The sequence below is a fragment of the Argentina silus genome (assembly GCF_951799395.1).
Source record: "Argentina silus genome assembly, chromosome: 16".
Classification (NCBI taxonomy): domain Eukaryota; kingdom Metazoa; phylum Chordata; class Actinopteri; order Argentiniformes; family Argentinidae; genus Argentina; species Argentina silus.
In genome coordinates, this window is record NC_139670.1 from 3,650,878 (window position 1) to 3,666,535 (window position 15,658).

Below are 15,658 nucleotides of genomic sequence, written 5' to 3' on the forward strand. Positions count from 1 at the left end.
TATTTATGACTGATTTTCGTCCTTTGGCAGAACTGTGTGTATGTACACACACACACACACACACACACACACACACACACACACACACTGTGTGTGCAGCTGGAGAACTCCGGAAAATCTGATACAACTAAACATGGCAAGCAAGGCAGTTAAAAGTTGAGACGTGAAATTCCTAGATCGAGATGAGAGCTATAGGATAGGCCAGTGGGTTAGTGACAGTCATTGCACATCACGATGGCAGGTTGATCCTCTACATGTGCCCAGAGTCGTGTCTGTAATCCTGTCAGGTCCACAGCACACCGCTCCACTCTCCTCAGACTGTCTTCCTCTCGTCTCGGCCGTCTGCCTGGACCCCTCATCTTACCGAGCCCTGAGAGTGGAACCAGCTGTGGGTCCTGGCCCCGGCACAGCGGAGCAGAGCGGAGCGGAGCTGAGAGAGTCAGTCTAACTCTGGCCGAGCCGAGCCAAGCCAAGCCCAGGGGAGGTGGAGCAACATCTGGAAAAGAAAGCGCCTGCTGAAACAAAAGAGCCCCCCCAGCCCAGCAACATGTCTCTCCTTCGCTGCCAACGCACAGCCAATGAGAGCTCTCCATGTTGCAGAGTTTGATGGGGGGAGGGTCATTTACAGATTCTACCTTTCCAATTCTACATTTCCAAAGTCACCTTTCTTTAGAAAAATGTTTGTGTTGAATAATGAAGTAAACAGTGGATATCCACTGGAGAAAATGTTTTGTGTCCTTGACCCTGTTCTGTAGTTTATTAGTTAGATCTTTGTTCTAGTTAAGTCATGAGAAAACTGGACGGTTGAAGGCAGCCAAACCCCTGGGCCTCTGCTGATACATGAGCATGTCTTGGCACGCAGGAATCACGAACCACCCACTTGAGCAGAAAGGGAAGGGGATGGAGGAGGTGACTTCCACACTAGTACGCAGAAACCAGGGGGAGGCTGGTTGAGGTAGAAATCGGAGGACGGGCTCATTGCAATGCATGGAATGGAACGAGGAATGGTATCAAACGTGTGTGCTTGAGAGCACTCCTTATTCCGTTCCATGTGTTACAACGAGTCCGTCCTCTGTTTTCTGTTTCCAACAGCCTCCCCTGACAGAAACAAAACAACCCAATGGAATTCACGAGCATACACCGAATACTGTGATAGAATGTCGTTTATTGTTCATTTAAATGCAAAGGTTAATCTAATTAGCAATTCACCGTGTATTTCTCCCATGCTGTAACTACTTCTTTAACCCAGTTAAAGGGCATGGAAAAAGTTAAAGCCTTATTTTCCTACAATGTTGATGACGTCTACAGTTTTTTAAAACAGCTTGTGGAGAAAGTAACACAACACACCCCACATCTTCTGGGTAGTTTTCATCCCAAACTATTCTCTCTCTCTCTCTCTCTGTTTTTTTCTCTTTTTTTCTCATTTCTTTTTTAACTCTAGTGAGTCAGAGTGCTCTGTATGAAAGTAAGAATTAGATGAAATGCTGACCTCTATTTTGAGTAATGCGGTGCAGAGGAAAGCCGTAGTAATTATATGCTCTGGTCGGCTGGATTTGCAGAAAGGCAGAGGCAATGTAATTAAAATATCTCAGTCCTCGTCTGGTCCTGTGTCCTAACGCTGGCTCTGGTCCTGTTCCCTTCAAGGTGCAGTCCCCCACAGGTGCAAAGACTGTCAGATGAAGTGGGCCTGAATGTTTAGGATTCAGTAATGACACACGCAAATTGCTGGATCTGAAATATGACTTGAATTTCTTCGTTCAAATTCTTGAAATGAAGGCCAACGGTGGTTGGTAATGGTTATCTATCTGGATATCTATGAAGCAACCAGCAAGCACTCATTAACAACTATCTAAGACATCTGACTATCTATCTGAACTATCTAATTACATTTGACTTATGGCTGGCATCCAAATACATAACCACAAAATATATTTATTTCAACAGTTTGTCCACACTAAATTCTCTTTAGATACAAAATCCAGATACTGAAATAAACCCACAATTGTGATTACCGGGTAAATATGTCTACATGTAATTCTAGTTACAGCTTGAAATACTTGAAGGTTTTGTTATGAGAGAGCTGCAATATGAAAGCAATTTGACGGTCATTTTGGGAGGAAACATTTACTTTGTGTGCGTAAATCTTGCAGCTCTTCCATTTTGATCTAATCCTATTCTTTCCTTATTTAGAGTGGACAAAAGTACTCTGGCTTATCATAAAAAAAAATGTAACTTCCTTTTTAACTTCAGATTTGAGATTGCTCTGATTTAGAGAGAACCTGATTTAGCCTTTGCTACCGCAGTCCGCCCAGCTGCAGTTGGAGGGATACATACAGGCCTTGTACAGCAGAGGGACGGAGAGGCAACAGAGCGAGAGCTATCCAGAGAGGTACTGGGCACCGCCACAGCCGATCTGGACAGAGGGGGTATTCATCTCCTCGCAGCCCCCCAGCCCCCCAGCACGACATTACAAACCGCAGTATGCCAACATCCAATCTGCTCTGGGTTTGCTGAGGAAATGTTCACTTAGCCCAGGAAGGCTGGGGTTTCCTTTTGCACCTTTGAGTCCAGGTCTTGTTCAAACAGCACTGGGGTGCTGACATGGGTCAGAACAACATTGGTGGGAACCAGGAACACACACAGGCCCAAGAGGGTCTCTAAGGTCAATCTAACATAGAATATGTTCAACATACAGTACAATATATGACACAGAACATACATGTACTGTAACATACAACAAGGATACACTAAGGCCCAAGGGTCTATAGAGTAATACATATATACTATTTAGCCAAAGCGACTTACATTGCAGTGAGTGCATACATACATTTTTCAGTATATATGGTCCCAGCGGGAATCAAACCCACAATCTAAGCGTTGTTAGTGCCATGCTCTACCAACTGAGCCACAGAGGACCAGACTGAGCCACAGAGGACCACACTGAGCCACAGAGGACCACACTGAGCCACAGAGGACCACACTGAGCCACAGAGGACCACACTGAGCCACAGAGGACCACACTGAGCCACAGAGGCCCACACTGAGCCACAGAGGACCACACTGAGCCACAGAGGACCACACTGAGCCACAGAGGACCATGACCGTAAAGTCAATCTAATGCAGATTTATATCTCACTTGTGATTGATATCCAGCGAGATACTCAAGGTACATAGTATGACTGCAATGTATGTTGAATGTCTATTGAAGTTGTCTGAATGATGAGTCAATTATGACTAATCACCCTGATGCTCTGTGGTAAAAGTTGTTTTAACTGTTAACAATGTAATGGCTCTCAAAGTCACATTCAATTTGTTGAAGTATTTCTTGCTGAAGTGATTTATTTTTTAGTTCTGATCGGTCTTCTTGGTTTTGTCAAGGACCTTTGTGTCGTTTTTTTCATGAACAACTTGTTCAACCCGGCTACTCTGACCTACGGTCTTATTACTCAATGGGAGAGGAATCTAGTCAACTGTGCAGAAGGAGCACTCCACAACAACATTGCTCACAGAGAGAGAGATACAGTATTGTTCAGATAGGAACATTTCTCTCAGTTTGAAATGCCAAATCAGTTGAACTTAGAAACCTTCTTTCACATTGGAATAGTCATGTGGCATATTGGTAATGTATTCAAGTGGCTTTGTCCCCTCAAAATATCACAGATTACACCAACGTCTTTGCTATCTACTATGTTAAATGTGAGGTTCAGTGGACATTTGAGAAATTGTTTTGCATGTTAGAAGTGTCCATGAACATGCAAGTACCAACCAGACCCATCCCAGTCACTCCTCAAAACTGGCCTGTACATGTATGACAGAGGCCAGATTCAAACCATTACAGAAAACATACTTCCTATTCCTGCATTGAGTTTGCCACAGATCATTTAAGTGATACTGCTTAAGCGTAGCCAACAAAAACTAACAAAACAAGGTGTATCACCCACTTAGCAGAATCCCTATCTTTAAGCATGATGGCAGCATAGTGGTATGGTTGCAGGTATGCCTGTCGTTAGAAGGGACGGGGGAGTTCAGGTTCAAAAGGAAGATGGATACAGCAAAGCAGAGACAGTAGTCTAAGTGGTGAACCTGCTAACCACTGAGAGAGAAACCTTACAATTAGGGTAGAAATTAACCCTTCAGTAGGAAAATACACAAGCACAAGTCCAAAAGTAGAATGGCTAAACCTCATTCAGTTACCGCTCCCTCAACTGAAACATTACAGATCATTTCACAGCTGCAGATCAGCGACTCAAGGGCCTGTACAACACGCCAATGTGTTTCTGACCAAAGTTCAATCGTTATCAGCCCTGTCATTATCAATCCGGGTAGATTACGGCCCTCGGATTTGTTACGCTACAGAATCACAAATGAACCATGTCGCTCTGCCCTTGTCCTGCAGGGGAGGTAGGGAGCAGCTTCACTGCAGCTTCTTCGCCTGCTTGGCCAGTGCTTGCCTCTTCTGTCTCTTCAGCTTCTTCTTGAGGAGCAGGAGGTCGATGTAGACGATGTGGTCGAGGACTGTTGAGGCACAGAGGAGTCCTCCGTGCAGAGCCCCTGCGATGCCACAGCTGAACACGTCCTGGCCTGGAACAGACACAGACACATACACACCACGCATGAGACAAGGGAGAGTCGGCCTGAACACAGAGCTGTCTCACCAGGGGGAGGCTGGTGGAGGTCGGAGGACGGGCTCATTGTTTGACGCTATTCCTTATTCCATCCCATGCATTACAATGAACCTGTCCTCCACCACGATTTCTACCTCCTCCAGCCTCCCCTGTCTCTCACATACTGTAGGACACTCTCAGAAGAGCTTGACTTTAAATAGGAGATTTTCTTTACGACATGGCCTTGCACTAGCATGAAAAAACACAAGATCCAACTCGTTTCAAATGCAACACAATGATTCTTTTTTTCTGATCTCAAAAGAAGTTCTAGGCGTAGTACTCGGTAACGACACACTTCTCACCACCTATTTAGAGAGTTCCTAACCCGGAGGGAACTTCACAGCTATGAAGCGCGTACTACGAAAGTGCACGCTTCATTTCACTTTGCAGATGATGCCATTAGGAGACCCTGAGCAGTAGGAGACGTCCCATGGGTTCTGTGAGCCTTACCTGAGATGTAGAGGTTCTTGACCGGAGTGGAGCACCTGTTCCTGGCCACCGCCTCGGCGTGGAAGCGATCCAAGTTGTGCTCAGCAGAGTACATGGCTCCGCGTTGGGCTCCCAGGTAGTGCATGTTAGTGAGAGGAGTAGCCACATCCTGGAAGACCAACTGAAATACAACATATGGATATTAGTGACCAACTTCTCCACCTCTCACACACACAGACACAAACACAGACACACAGACACACACACAGACACACAGACACACAGACACACAGACACACACACACACACAGACACACAGACACACACACAGACACACAGACACACACACACACACACACACACACAGATACTGTAACATGACCTCATACCTTCTCCCTCAGCTTGGGGAATATGGTGCACGCCCAGTCAAAGACATTGTTTGCAAATCTCATCTTGTAGTTGTGGTATTCGTCTCCCCTTTTCCTCACTGTGGTATCCTTCCATTCCTCAAACCACTCGTACTTAACCATGGTCAATATCGTCATGCAGGATTTCCCTGTAAATAAAACATGTTAACACACTAGATACATGTTACACACTTGATTCCCGCTGGGACCATATATACTGAAATGTGTGCACTCACTGCAATGTAAGTCGCTTTGGATAAAAGCGTCAGCTAAATGGCATATATATATATAGATACTGTACAATCGCGGGGCATAGTTGTGGGCCCACACAACTACACACTCTTGTTTAATACAATATCTTTGACATCCATAGGTACCTGGGTGTCGTATCTTGGACGTGGTGTCTTTGGCAGAGGGGAATGTGATGAACATCATGGGAATGTTGTCAGGTGCTTCCTCTTTATCCAGGGCAAAGAACGCATCCATCCTACAAAACAAGACAGGAAGAGTTTCCCCAATCAAACACTTGTTATAGTCACACTTATCATAGTAGACAGACACATCAATGTAACTACTGCAACTGATATGTCAATGCCTCACGAATCCCTTTTATGTATTGTTAATGCCATAGCGCCACCTGGTGAGTGCAGTGAGCGATAACACTTGACCGCAGTTGGAGGAAGGACGTTTTTGGGTTGGGTACTCACGAGGAATCCATATCATTGTTTTTGAAGAGCCAGAAGTTGGTGGAGACGATATCCAGCTCTTCTTGGGTGCCATCAAAGCCAGAGAAGACCAAGAACGACCCCCTTCCATGCTTCATCATGTCAAGGCGATCTTGAATTGCTGTGTGGAGGAAAGACAAAATGCCTATCTGTTACAGCCAAGCCAAAGCAGGACCACAGTGTTAAGTTAATAACAGTAACTTCAATCTATAAAGCGTGTTTCATTGCAAAACTGATTTCAAGGTGTTGTTGTGTTTCTGGTCTCTGGTTGATGGTATGTGTTGTTATTAATGTATTCACTATTCATCTTGTGCATTGTCTTTCGATTAGAGGTGTTGAAGTGGCGTAGCACACTAAGGCGCATGTCATGTAATCCCAGGGTCCCTGGTTCGATTCCTGCCATCAACACATCCTGCATGTCATCCCTCCTCTCTCAACCACCCTTCCTGTCTCTCTCTACTGCCTCTATCGATAAAGGCGTCTGCTAAATGCCATAAAAAATGTAGACATTTCTTTTATGCCTAGCAATAATTCCATCTTGGGTGTGAACACAGTATATGCTGTAGAATTTGACTGGATTTAATCACATGGCCACCATAGAGGAGCTCATAGATCATCACTAGCTCACCTGGTTTTATCTGGACCTCCGGGGGTAGAAGCTTCTGGAAGGTGGTGAACAACCCAGCGTTGGAGATGACCACTGGAGCGAGCACCTCAACCTCCTCCTGACCCTTCCTTACCTTCACACCTTTGAATGACAACAGAACAGGGTCAGACTCAGAGGACATTACCTTCTATTTGCATTATTTCACAGACTGAGGAGACGCTGATGGTTCACATCAGACGACAGCCATGATTCAGTCAGCAATTGTTGGGTTCAGATTGCCAGTAGTCACTCAACTGCTCTGTGGTTGAACCAGAGACTTTAACTCACCGTATGCAGTCCCTTCCTTGTTGACAAGGATCTGAGAGACGGAAGCTCTGACCAGGCAGTTGCCTCCAGACTTCTGGATAACTGGGATGATGTTGTAGGAGATCTCACTGGCGCCCCCTTTTGGGTAGTAGGCTCCTCTTTTGTAATGGTGCAGCAGCAGAGCATTGATGACAATACTTGAATCCTTCGGGGGTACACCTGAATAGAATAGAATAGAATAGAATAGAATTGTTATTACTCACTCAAGTTTCATGTCTTCAGTTCTCATACATAGGACCCTGATTAAGGCTGTGAAGCTGAAACGCGTCGGTTTGAACAATAAAGCACATTTGATGAAGTTTGTCCTCTATTTGTCCCCTTAGAGTTTCTGAAAAAATGTCCCATATTAACTTCAGATATATACTGTACTAGCTGTACTAACCCTAACCCTAACCCTAACCCTAACCCTACCATAGAAGAGGTAGGAGAAGATGACGTGGAGGTCCTTGTTGCTGGTCAGGGTGCTGACCAGGTCAGTGGCTCCAGTACTAGAGAGGGTGAAGATGGAGGAGCATAAGTGGGCGATGCGTGACTTCAGCAGGAAGAGAGCCAACCACTGTGGAATCAACTTCAGAGTGGCCAGGTAGTGGGTCTTCTTGGCTGAGACCTGCCAGGAGAGGAGATGAGAAGAGAGGAGAGGAGAGGAGAGGAGAGGAGAGGAGAGGAGAGGAGAGGAGAGGGGAAGAGAAAAGAAAACATCAGTTAACAATCTGTCAATACCTCATTCCTCACTATTGTCGTCATTTCAAAAACAAAAAGTCTCCCCAGACGAACCAAAGTACCTTCATGATTTTGAAGAAGGTTTCAATGGCCTCGACGTCATCCGGGAACTGCTTAATCAGGTGAGCTTTCATCTCTGTCTTGCCGGTGAAGATGGTATACTGTCGTTTCTCCTCTCCCAGGCCGATCTGGATGGTGTCAAAGTGCTGGTCCAGCTCCACAAACTCTAGCTGGCCCTCAGTGATCTGGTCCATGGCGATGCGCAGCAGGCTGTTCTCATGAAGCTGACCAATGTAGTGGAGACCTGGGAGGGACATGGGGAGTAATATACCTTGTCACAACAAGAACTTCTTTTCAATACATAGTTTTAGCTTGTTGTATCTATGTTGGTGATTCCGATACCGGTAACCTCATTCCTTTTCAGAGAATTCTTCCTCATTTCCAATGAGGTTATTGGTCTAGTTTCCACTCAAAAGCAACATCAACTTCTTTTGCCAGACAAGTGACACGATCGGTGTGTGCGTGTGTCCGCAAGTGTGACTGACGTGTGTGCAGGTTCCACAACTAGGCCTCTCACCAACATCAAACTCGAAGCCCTTCTCCACGTAGGTATGGCAGCAGCCCCCGGCCTGGTCGTGCTGTTCCAGGACCAGGACCTTCTTGCCCACCTTGGCCAACGTCGCTGCCACCGTGAGGCCCCCGATGCCGCTGCCGATGACGATGGCATCCAGGTTCTGGGGCACCTTGTCGGTGCTGAAACCTAGACGACCGAAAACAGAACTATCATAAGTATGAGTGTGTGTGTGTGTGTGTGTGTGTGTGTGTGTGTGTGTGTGTGTGTGTGTGTGTGTGTGTGTCTCTCTCTCTCTCTCCTGAATCCTTATCTAAACAATATTTACCATACATCTTAACTTGATATGAGGATAAGCATGGAATTCAAAGGTGTAGAATAGAAAAATGTAACTTGCTGTAAGTGCAAAATTCTCAAGGGTTATATAACATACATCATATCTTATCATATTAAATCATATCTTACTCAGAATGTTAAGATGACATTTGTTATCTTTGTTCCCAAGCAATGGAGTCATAAATGTCCTAGACTTCAGTGCTACCATAACCATACAGTCATAATCTAATTAAGATAGACAAGGCACTATCAAGCCAATCCTTGACTATCAAGGTGATAGGAAAACAATGTAAGATCTAAGTCAGTCAGTGTTTGAGATAAATAAGTTGTTTTTTTACGAGGCTAGTAAAACTAGTCTGAACTAGATTTCACAGTATACCTCAGATAACATTATCAAGTGTCCTCAGTTGATGGTTGAGCACTTTCAGTAAAACAAAAACACAGAATATTTGCAGTTCCAACACTGAAAGATAAACTAACACATTCAGCCACTCTTGAAGGACATTGGAAGTTGAGGAAATGCCTCTTTGTTCTGAGAAATAAAGAATCTGGAAACATCTAATGATGACCCTAGCCTTAACCCTAACCCTAAGCATGGTGTCAAGGGTAGCTACATATCTATTAATAATATACACCCAGTTTTACATTGTGGGACACACACACACACACACACACACACACATACACGCACACACACACACACACAATACCAAGTTTACCTTGCTTGATCACTTTGTCCCTCTTCCTCTGGTCAAGCTCGCGGGGACCCGGGGGTCTCACTGATTCGATAGAGAAGGGGCTCGGCTTCCCAAAGAGGTACCAGTACGTTCCACCAGCCCATATCACAAGCCAGGCTAGGAATATCAACAGCCACATGACGGAGAAGACACAAGGGGCCAGTCCAGCGCTGTAGCAGTCGCCCCCGGCAGTAGTCGTCCTACAACAAGGAAAGAGTAGACAGAGTTCTCAGCAGAGAGACAACTGCGATTCTGACATCGACCAGCCTCATCAAGTCCATATAGAGTGCTAAAGGTCCGAGAGATTGGCAGACGCATTTGTGAAACACCCAATGATCATGTTATGACAGGCAGTAAAGAGAAAAGGGCAGTCTAAATCCGTTTATACTTTGTTCTACGGGCACAAATTATCTCATGGGCATTTTCCCTGTCAACATAGGGCTTGCAGAATGAATGCTATGCTGTTATGTTCTGTTTGTACAGCTTAGATCAGAAGGCTTTTGAACCCCGCTGCCTCAAGCAAACGCTGAGAAGAAAAACTTTCCCACTAAAATCAGTTTGCGTGTCCTAATGAGCTGTGTCTGTCAAAAGGCTCTGCATGCGTCTACACTCTTTATATTTCAAACGCTTGCATTCATCCACAGCGGTGTGTTTCGGTGTTGTCTTGTATACCGTAGAACACGTTAAATAAAGTAGGAGAAACAATTGCAGACACCATGCATACCCAGAGTCTGAATAAGAACCACCGTAGCATGTGTTGTGATGCCCGCCAGTGCCTCCCTCTCTCCTGTCTGTCTGTGTGTGTTGTGTGTGTTGTGTGTGAGCGTGGCCAGGCTCCGGTTCTCGTTTCCCTTCATCTTCTCCACCTGCCCGATCTACACACCTGCTGGCCATCTACTAATCTCCGTGCTGTACTTAAACCCCGGCTTCCCAGCCGCTCATCGCCAGATGGTTATTCAGTGTTTCTACACGTTAGTCTCGCTTCTCGGCCTCTTTGGTATTCTAGATACTAGTCCTCATGTTTGTTCTCTGTTTTTGATCATATTTCATTTATTCCTTTATTCTATTCATCTGTCTACCAGTCCACCTGACCTGCCTGCCTAGCCTACCTGCCCTACGTGGCCGCCTGCCCTGTCTGTCTACCAGTCCGCCTGACCTGCCTGCCTAGCCTACCTGCCCTACGTGGCTGCCTGCCCTGTCTGTCTGCCAGGCCTACCTGCCTGCCCTACCTGCCCTACGTGGCCGCCTGCCCTGTCTGTGCCAGGCCTACCTGCCTGCCTGCCCTCTGTCTGTCTGCCAGGCCTACCTGCCTGCCTGCCCTACCTGCCTGCCTGCCCTACCTGCCTGTCTGTCTGCCAGGCCTACCTGCCTGCCTGCCCTACCTGCCCTACCTGCCTGCCTGCCCTGTCTGTCTGCCAGGCCTAGGTGCCTACCTGCCCTACCTGCCTGCCTGCCCTGTCTGTCTGCCAGGCCTACCTGCCTGCCTGCCCTACCTGCCTACCTGCCCTACCTCGTTTGTCATTTTCCCTCGCTTGTCCCATTCCCAGCCCCCGTTATTAAAAACCTTATTATTTTATATCCGTGTCCTGATTCTGTGTCCGCCGCGCTTGGGTTCATTAGCTCTGACCGTAACACGCGTTTCTTCTCCTCTGTAATTGTGACCCTTCTGACGGGTCGCTGGCGTGTATCTGCTGTACTATGATATCACCGGCTCTTGGTCCTCTCTTCAGTTTGTGAAACACTGCTTGGAACAACTGTTAAGTAGAACTGCACTTCATCATCATCATCATCATCGTCATAATATTCAGTTATATGTTCAATCAGTTAAAACCCTTGTATGGACAAGACTACGGGCATGTGAGATATGCACTCCTTTTAATAATTACTGAAATTGCCGTGGCATTTACTGTTATCAGATAAGGTAATTAACCCTCCTGCTATGTTCGATAAGGCGATACAGGCTTTATGTTATGGGTCAATGGCTGACGCAATGCTTTACAAGTCACCTTAAAAATACCCATTACCTCCTCGTTCATTTTCATCAGAAAAACACAGAATTTGCAGCCGTTTTTATACTATAATACACACATAGTGGGGACCATTCAATGTTTCCATTGTTTGACATGAAATACCTCACTTTCAGGCTGTGAGGAGGTGTTCTCTTCATCAGAGGATGAGTCTTCAACATTGCCCTCAGTCTCAGACACATTTACACTTCTCCTGAATCTGATTTTTAAACTCATGCAGGGGCACTAGTACATCTAGGTGAAGCATACGTTGCAGACTATTCCATGCCCCTGGTGCACAATATGAAAAAGCAATCTTGCCTAACTCGGTAATGGCCCTGAGGACTTTAAATAGCAACTATATAGACCGTGTCTGGTAACTGCTTGTGGTGAAGGAGAGCAGGGTACAGAGGTATAGGGGGAGTTTACCCAGAAGGCCTTTGTTTCTGAACACATACCAATATAGCTGTCTGTGCGTGTCAAGGGAGTCCACCATATGATACAAGGTGCAATGGTGGGTGAGTGACTTGGCATATGGGAAGCATCTGTGTGTGTGTGTGTGTGTGTGTGTGTGTGTGTGTGTGTGTGTGTGTGTGTGTGTGTGTGTGTGTGTGTGTGTGTGTGTGTGTGTGTGTGTGTGCTCTGTGCGTGTGTGTGCTCTGTGCCCCACAATATAAAACTGGTGTATATCATTAATAGATATGCAGCTACACTCAAAGCTATGCTTGAAAACCTCATCATTAGGTGTTTCAGAGGCATTTTTTTAATATCCAATGTCCTTCAAGATTGGCTGAAAGTCTTAGTTTATCTTTCAGTGTTGGAACTACAAATGCTCATCTGAAAATCATCGCCACTATATTGAAATTTGATGTTGAGTGAACTGAAAGAACCCCATCTATGTAACCTACTGGAAGTTTTTCCTTTAATTAAAATGTTATTTTTTTTAGTTATTTTTTTTTAAGTTAAATACTCCTACTGTACCTAGAGGATTATATGAAGGCTCCTGCTGAAGCTAGGATTTCAAACGTAGGATTTCAGACGTCAAACCCTAACATACAGCAGAATGAGGGTTAAGATAACAGAATATATTGTGCAGAACTCACTGTAGACTTTATACATAGTGAGTTGTCAAAGCAATCATGTAAAGATAAAGAGATAACTGGAATGACACAATATTTACAATCACTTTTACCCTGTATGTTTGATGCTAGGTGACATAGCTATGATTCAAGAGGATCTTATAAATGATTAAAATGTAGGGCCATGCCTTGTCTGCCATCGATAATTTAACAGTTATATGTGTAATTCAGTTCAGAATACTCTATTCTGATTCTGATTTTCCTCTGACTCAAGGACACTTTATCTATACATGGACTTTGTACATAACATCTTCCTGTTGACTGAAAACACTACATTGAGGGCACATATGCAGCTATATGTTCCACAAAGCTATGGATTCAGCAATCCAAAATTAGAAAATGTGTCATACCTAATCTAAATGTGTCCCAACTAATCTGTTACAGATAGCACAGCCACTACAGCCCATGATGTCTGTACATTATGTACCAATAGACACAACACACGAACAGAAGATTCCCAGCCTAAGCTGAGCATTTTGCTTTGCAGCTTTGTGTGGTTAGCCTGGCTGAACTGAAGGTGCAATCAGCTTCAGAGGCATCAAACCACTTGACTTGGCAATTGAACCTCTGCCATTATGATGCAAATCTACCCTTGTGTGTCCTCTGAGTTCTATAATAGAAGGCCTATGCCTTGTCCTGTTCCATTCTGTTGTGTTCCCCTTTGTAGAGTCAGCCAGTAAGAGGGCCAGTACCCAGCCAGTATCACTCCTTCCCACTCCCATCTAGTTTCTAGTACGTCATTGGATGTTGCTTGTTTCGCCATTGAGGACGACATTAGAAATAAGTGTTTTTTTCAGTAATCCGTTCATGTGTCATCACTCTGGGATGAGATGCATCTTTGATGTACTGTATGTTTGTTTTGTATCCCAAATAAAGTCAAATCTAATCAAAATCCCATTCGCTCAATTCATTGACGTGATTCATAAAGACGGCGTAGTCTCCCTACACCTGTGATATCTGTGTATGCGTATATATTAGGCGGAAGGTGAACATTTTCTAATTGGATCAAAAGCTCAAAATGGTAGCCAAGGGATGATGTCCTGAGAATGAGCTTAAAGACTTGGACGGAGGAAGGAGACAGCTGGGTGTCTGACCAGAAATCCTATTATAAATTACCATAAGAGCACCTGGAATTACTGTGATGACTCTGTTATACAGATGACGTAGAATGGATCCGTTTAGAATAGACCAGAGGGGGGGCGCTTAGTGGCGTAGCACACTAATGCGCATACCACATAATCACAAGGTTCCTGGTTTGATTCCGACCCTCGACACGTCTTGCATGTCATCCCTCCTCTCTCTCTCACCCATCCTCCCTGGCAGAAATGCCCTTAAAAACATATTAAGATAAAAGAAAGAATAGAACCGTGTGAGTTGTGTCTCCCAGTTTGGATGCTGTAGCCTAAACCACACAAGGTTGGGAAGAATGACCTTCATCCATAGCATGTGACTGTGACTGGATGGTTTTACCATTCACATAGATATTTGATTCAAAGATATTTGATTCAAAGATATTTGATTCAACGTGTGCTAAATATGATACAGACTTTCATACTCACAATAAGCACAACCGATCACCATCAGGCTAGGCTACGTGTGTCCTATTTACTAGTGGACAATGAATAACATGCACAACACAAGTTAGGTCAAAGCTTTGCGCAGCTATATGTGTTTAATTACAAACTGACCTTGAGACATGGTTAATATCAACAGATGCTTACCAAATATGGAGATCTCTCCTTGTTACAATATATATATATATAACAACACCACATACGTCTCTCCTCTCCATACTGCCTGTCCACAATCAATCTAAAAAGATCACATTACAGTACATACAGTATTTGATCATCCAAAGTGGTTTGAATACACTCATCTGTCTCTCATAAAAAAGAATGGGGTGACTTCTATGTGGATGTGTGGATGCTAGGTTATTATGCAGCCCCCCTTGTCCTTGTAGGGGTTCTTATCTTCAGTTACTCCTTTGACCAGAGGATCATCAGCAGAGAGGCCCTCCACGTAGTCCATGATCTCCTGGGCGTTCCCTGAAATCTGTTGTTGTGTAGAAGAGGAACACAGGACAATGTGAGAGAAAAGGAAATATGGAAAAAATATAGACTGATGTTCCATATGCATTACTGTCATACATACAAGACAGTGATCCATCTTTTCAAAACTGTGTTCGTCAATGTCTCTTCTCAGTAACATGATAAAATATGAGAAATTCAATTTACAACTGCACCACAAGAGGAAATCTAGACTTCTGTATAGTATGTGCATGATAATATTCAACTGTACACGTGTCTCTCTTATACTGTAGAAGTGTTACCCTGTGAAGATGTGTAGTGTATCTAAGACAATTATGTCAATCAACTCTAGGAAAAGAGAAAGAGATTGATTGATTACTCACGGGAGTCCTTGTGGTGTTGACTTCCAACTTCAGCTGATCAAGCTCCATCTTCAAGATCTCCTTATCGGACATATCACGAGCCATCTTGGCTGTCAGATGGGAAGGAAAAAGATAACTGTCAAAAAGGTACTATGCACTTCTTACAGGGTTATCATTTTTTCAAATGAAATTATACATATCCAGAAAATCCGCCATATTCTTTCCTGTTAGATCGGTCATTATACATATCTCCAATCATCTCCTTTTGTTTCTATTGGTGCTCTCTGTGTTGCATCATTCCCTGATTTTCACTACAGCTAAATCACTCATCTTATCAAAATACACAAACAACATGCATAAACACAGTAGATAGAAAGACACATAGAACAGAAAATATAAATGAAAAACAAAGAAAATGACAAGGATCAAAAAGAGAAAAGAAAAACCGTCACCTCTTACCTGTTGAATGGGTGGTCCAACAGTCAGAGAAAAGTCTTGGCTCCTAAGAGCTCATCTACGGTAGATCGACCTGAGGCTCTACCTGCTGACTGACTGTTTCTGC

At 44.4% G+C, this 15,658-nt stretch overlaps 2 protein-coding genes across 2 annotated transcripts; both read right to left on the reverse strand.

The window, feature by feature from the left end:
- Nucleotides 1-4,414: 4,414 nt before the first annotated feature.
- On the reverse strand, nt 4,415-9,701 carry LOC310817432 (inactive all-trans-retinol 13,14-reductase; the record flags this gene model as incomplete). The annotated part of the gene is made up of 11 exons (XM_083688033.1): nt 4,415-4,581; nt 5,115-5,274; nt 5,483-5,649; nt 5,878-5,987; nt 6,208-6,346; nt 6,854-6,973; nt 7,160-7,357; nt 7,610-7,805; nt 7,981-8,222; nt 8,496-8,678; nt 9,545-9,701. 11 exons carry the CDS (start codon nt 9,699-9,701, stop codon nt 4,415-4,417), a joined length of 1,839 nt encoding a protein of 612 aa, XP_083544159.1.
- Nucleotides 9,702-14,633: 4,932 nt separating this feature from the next.
- On the reverse strand, nt 14,634-15,201 carry gngt2b (guanine nucleotide binding protein (G protein), gamma transducing activity polypeptide 2b; the record flags this gene model as incomplete). Its single annotated transcript, XM_083688167.1, has 2 exons — nt 14,634-14,759; nt 15,118-15,201. 2 exons carry the CDS (start codon nt 15,199-15,201, stop codon nt 14,634-14,636), a joined length of 210 nt encoding a protein of 69 aa, XP_083544293.1.
- Between the last annotated feature and the right edge of the window lie 457 nt (nt 15,202-15,658).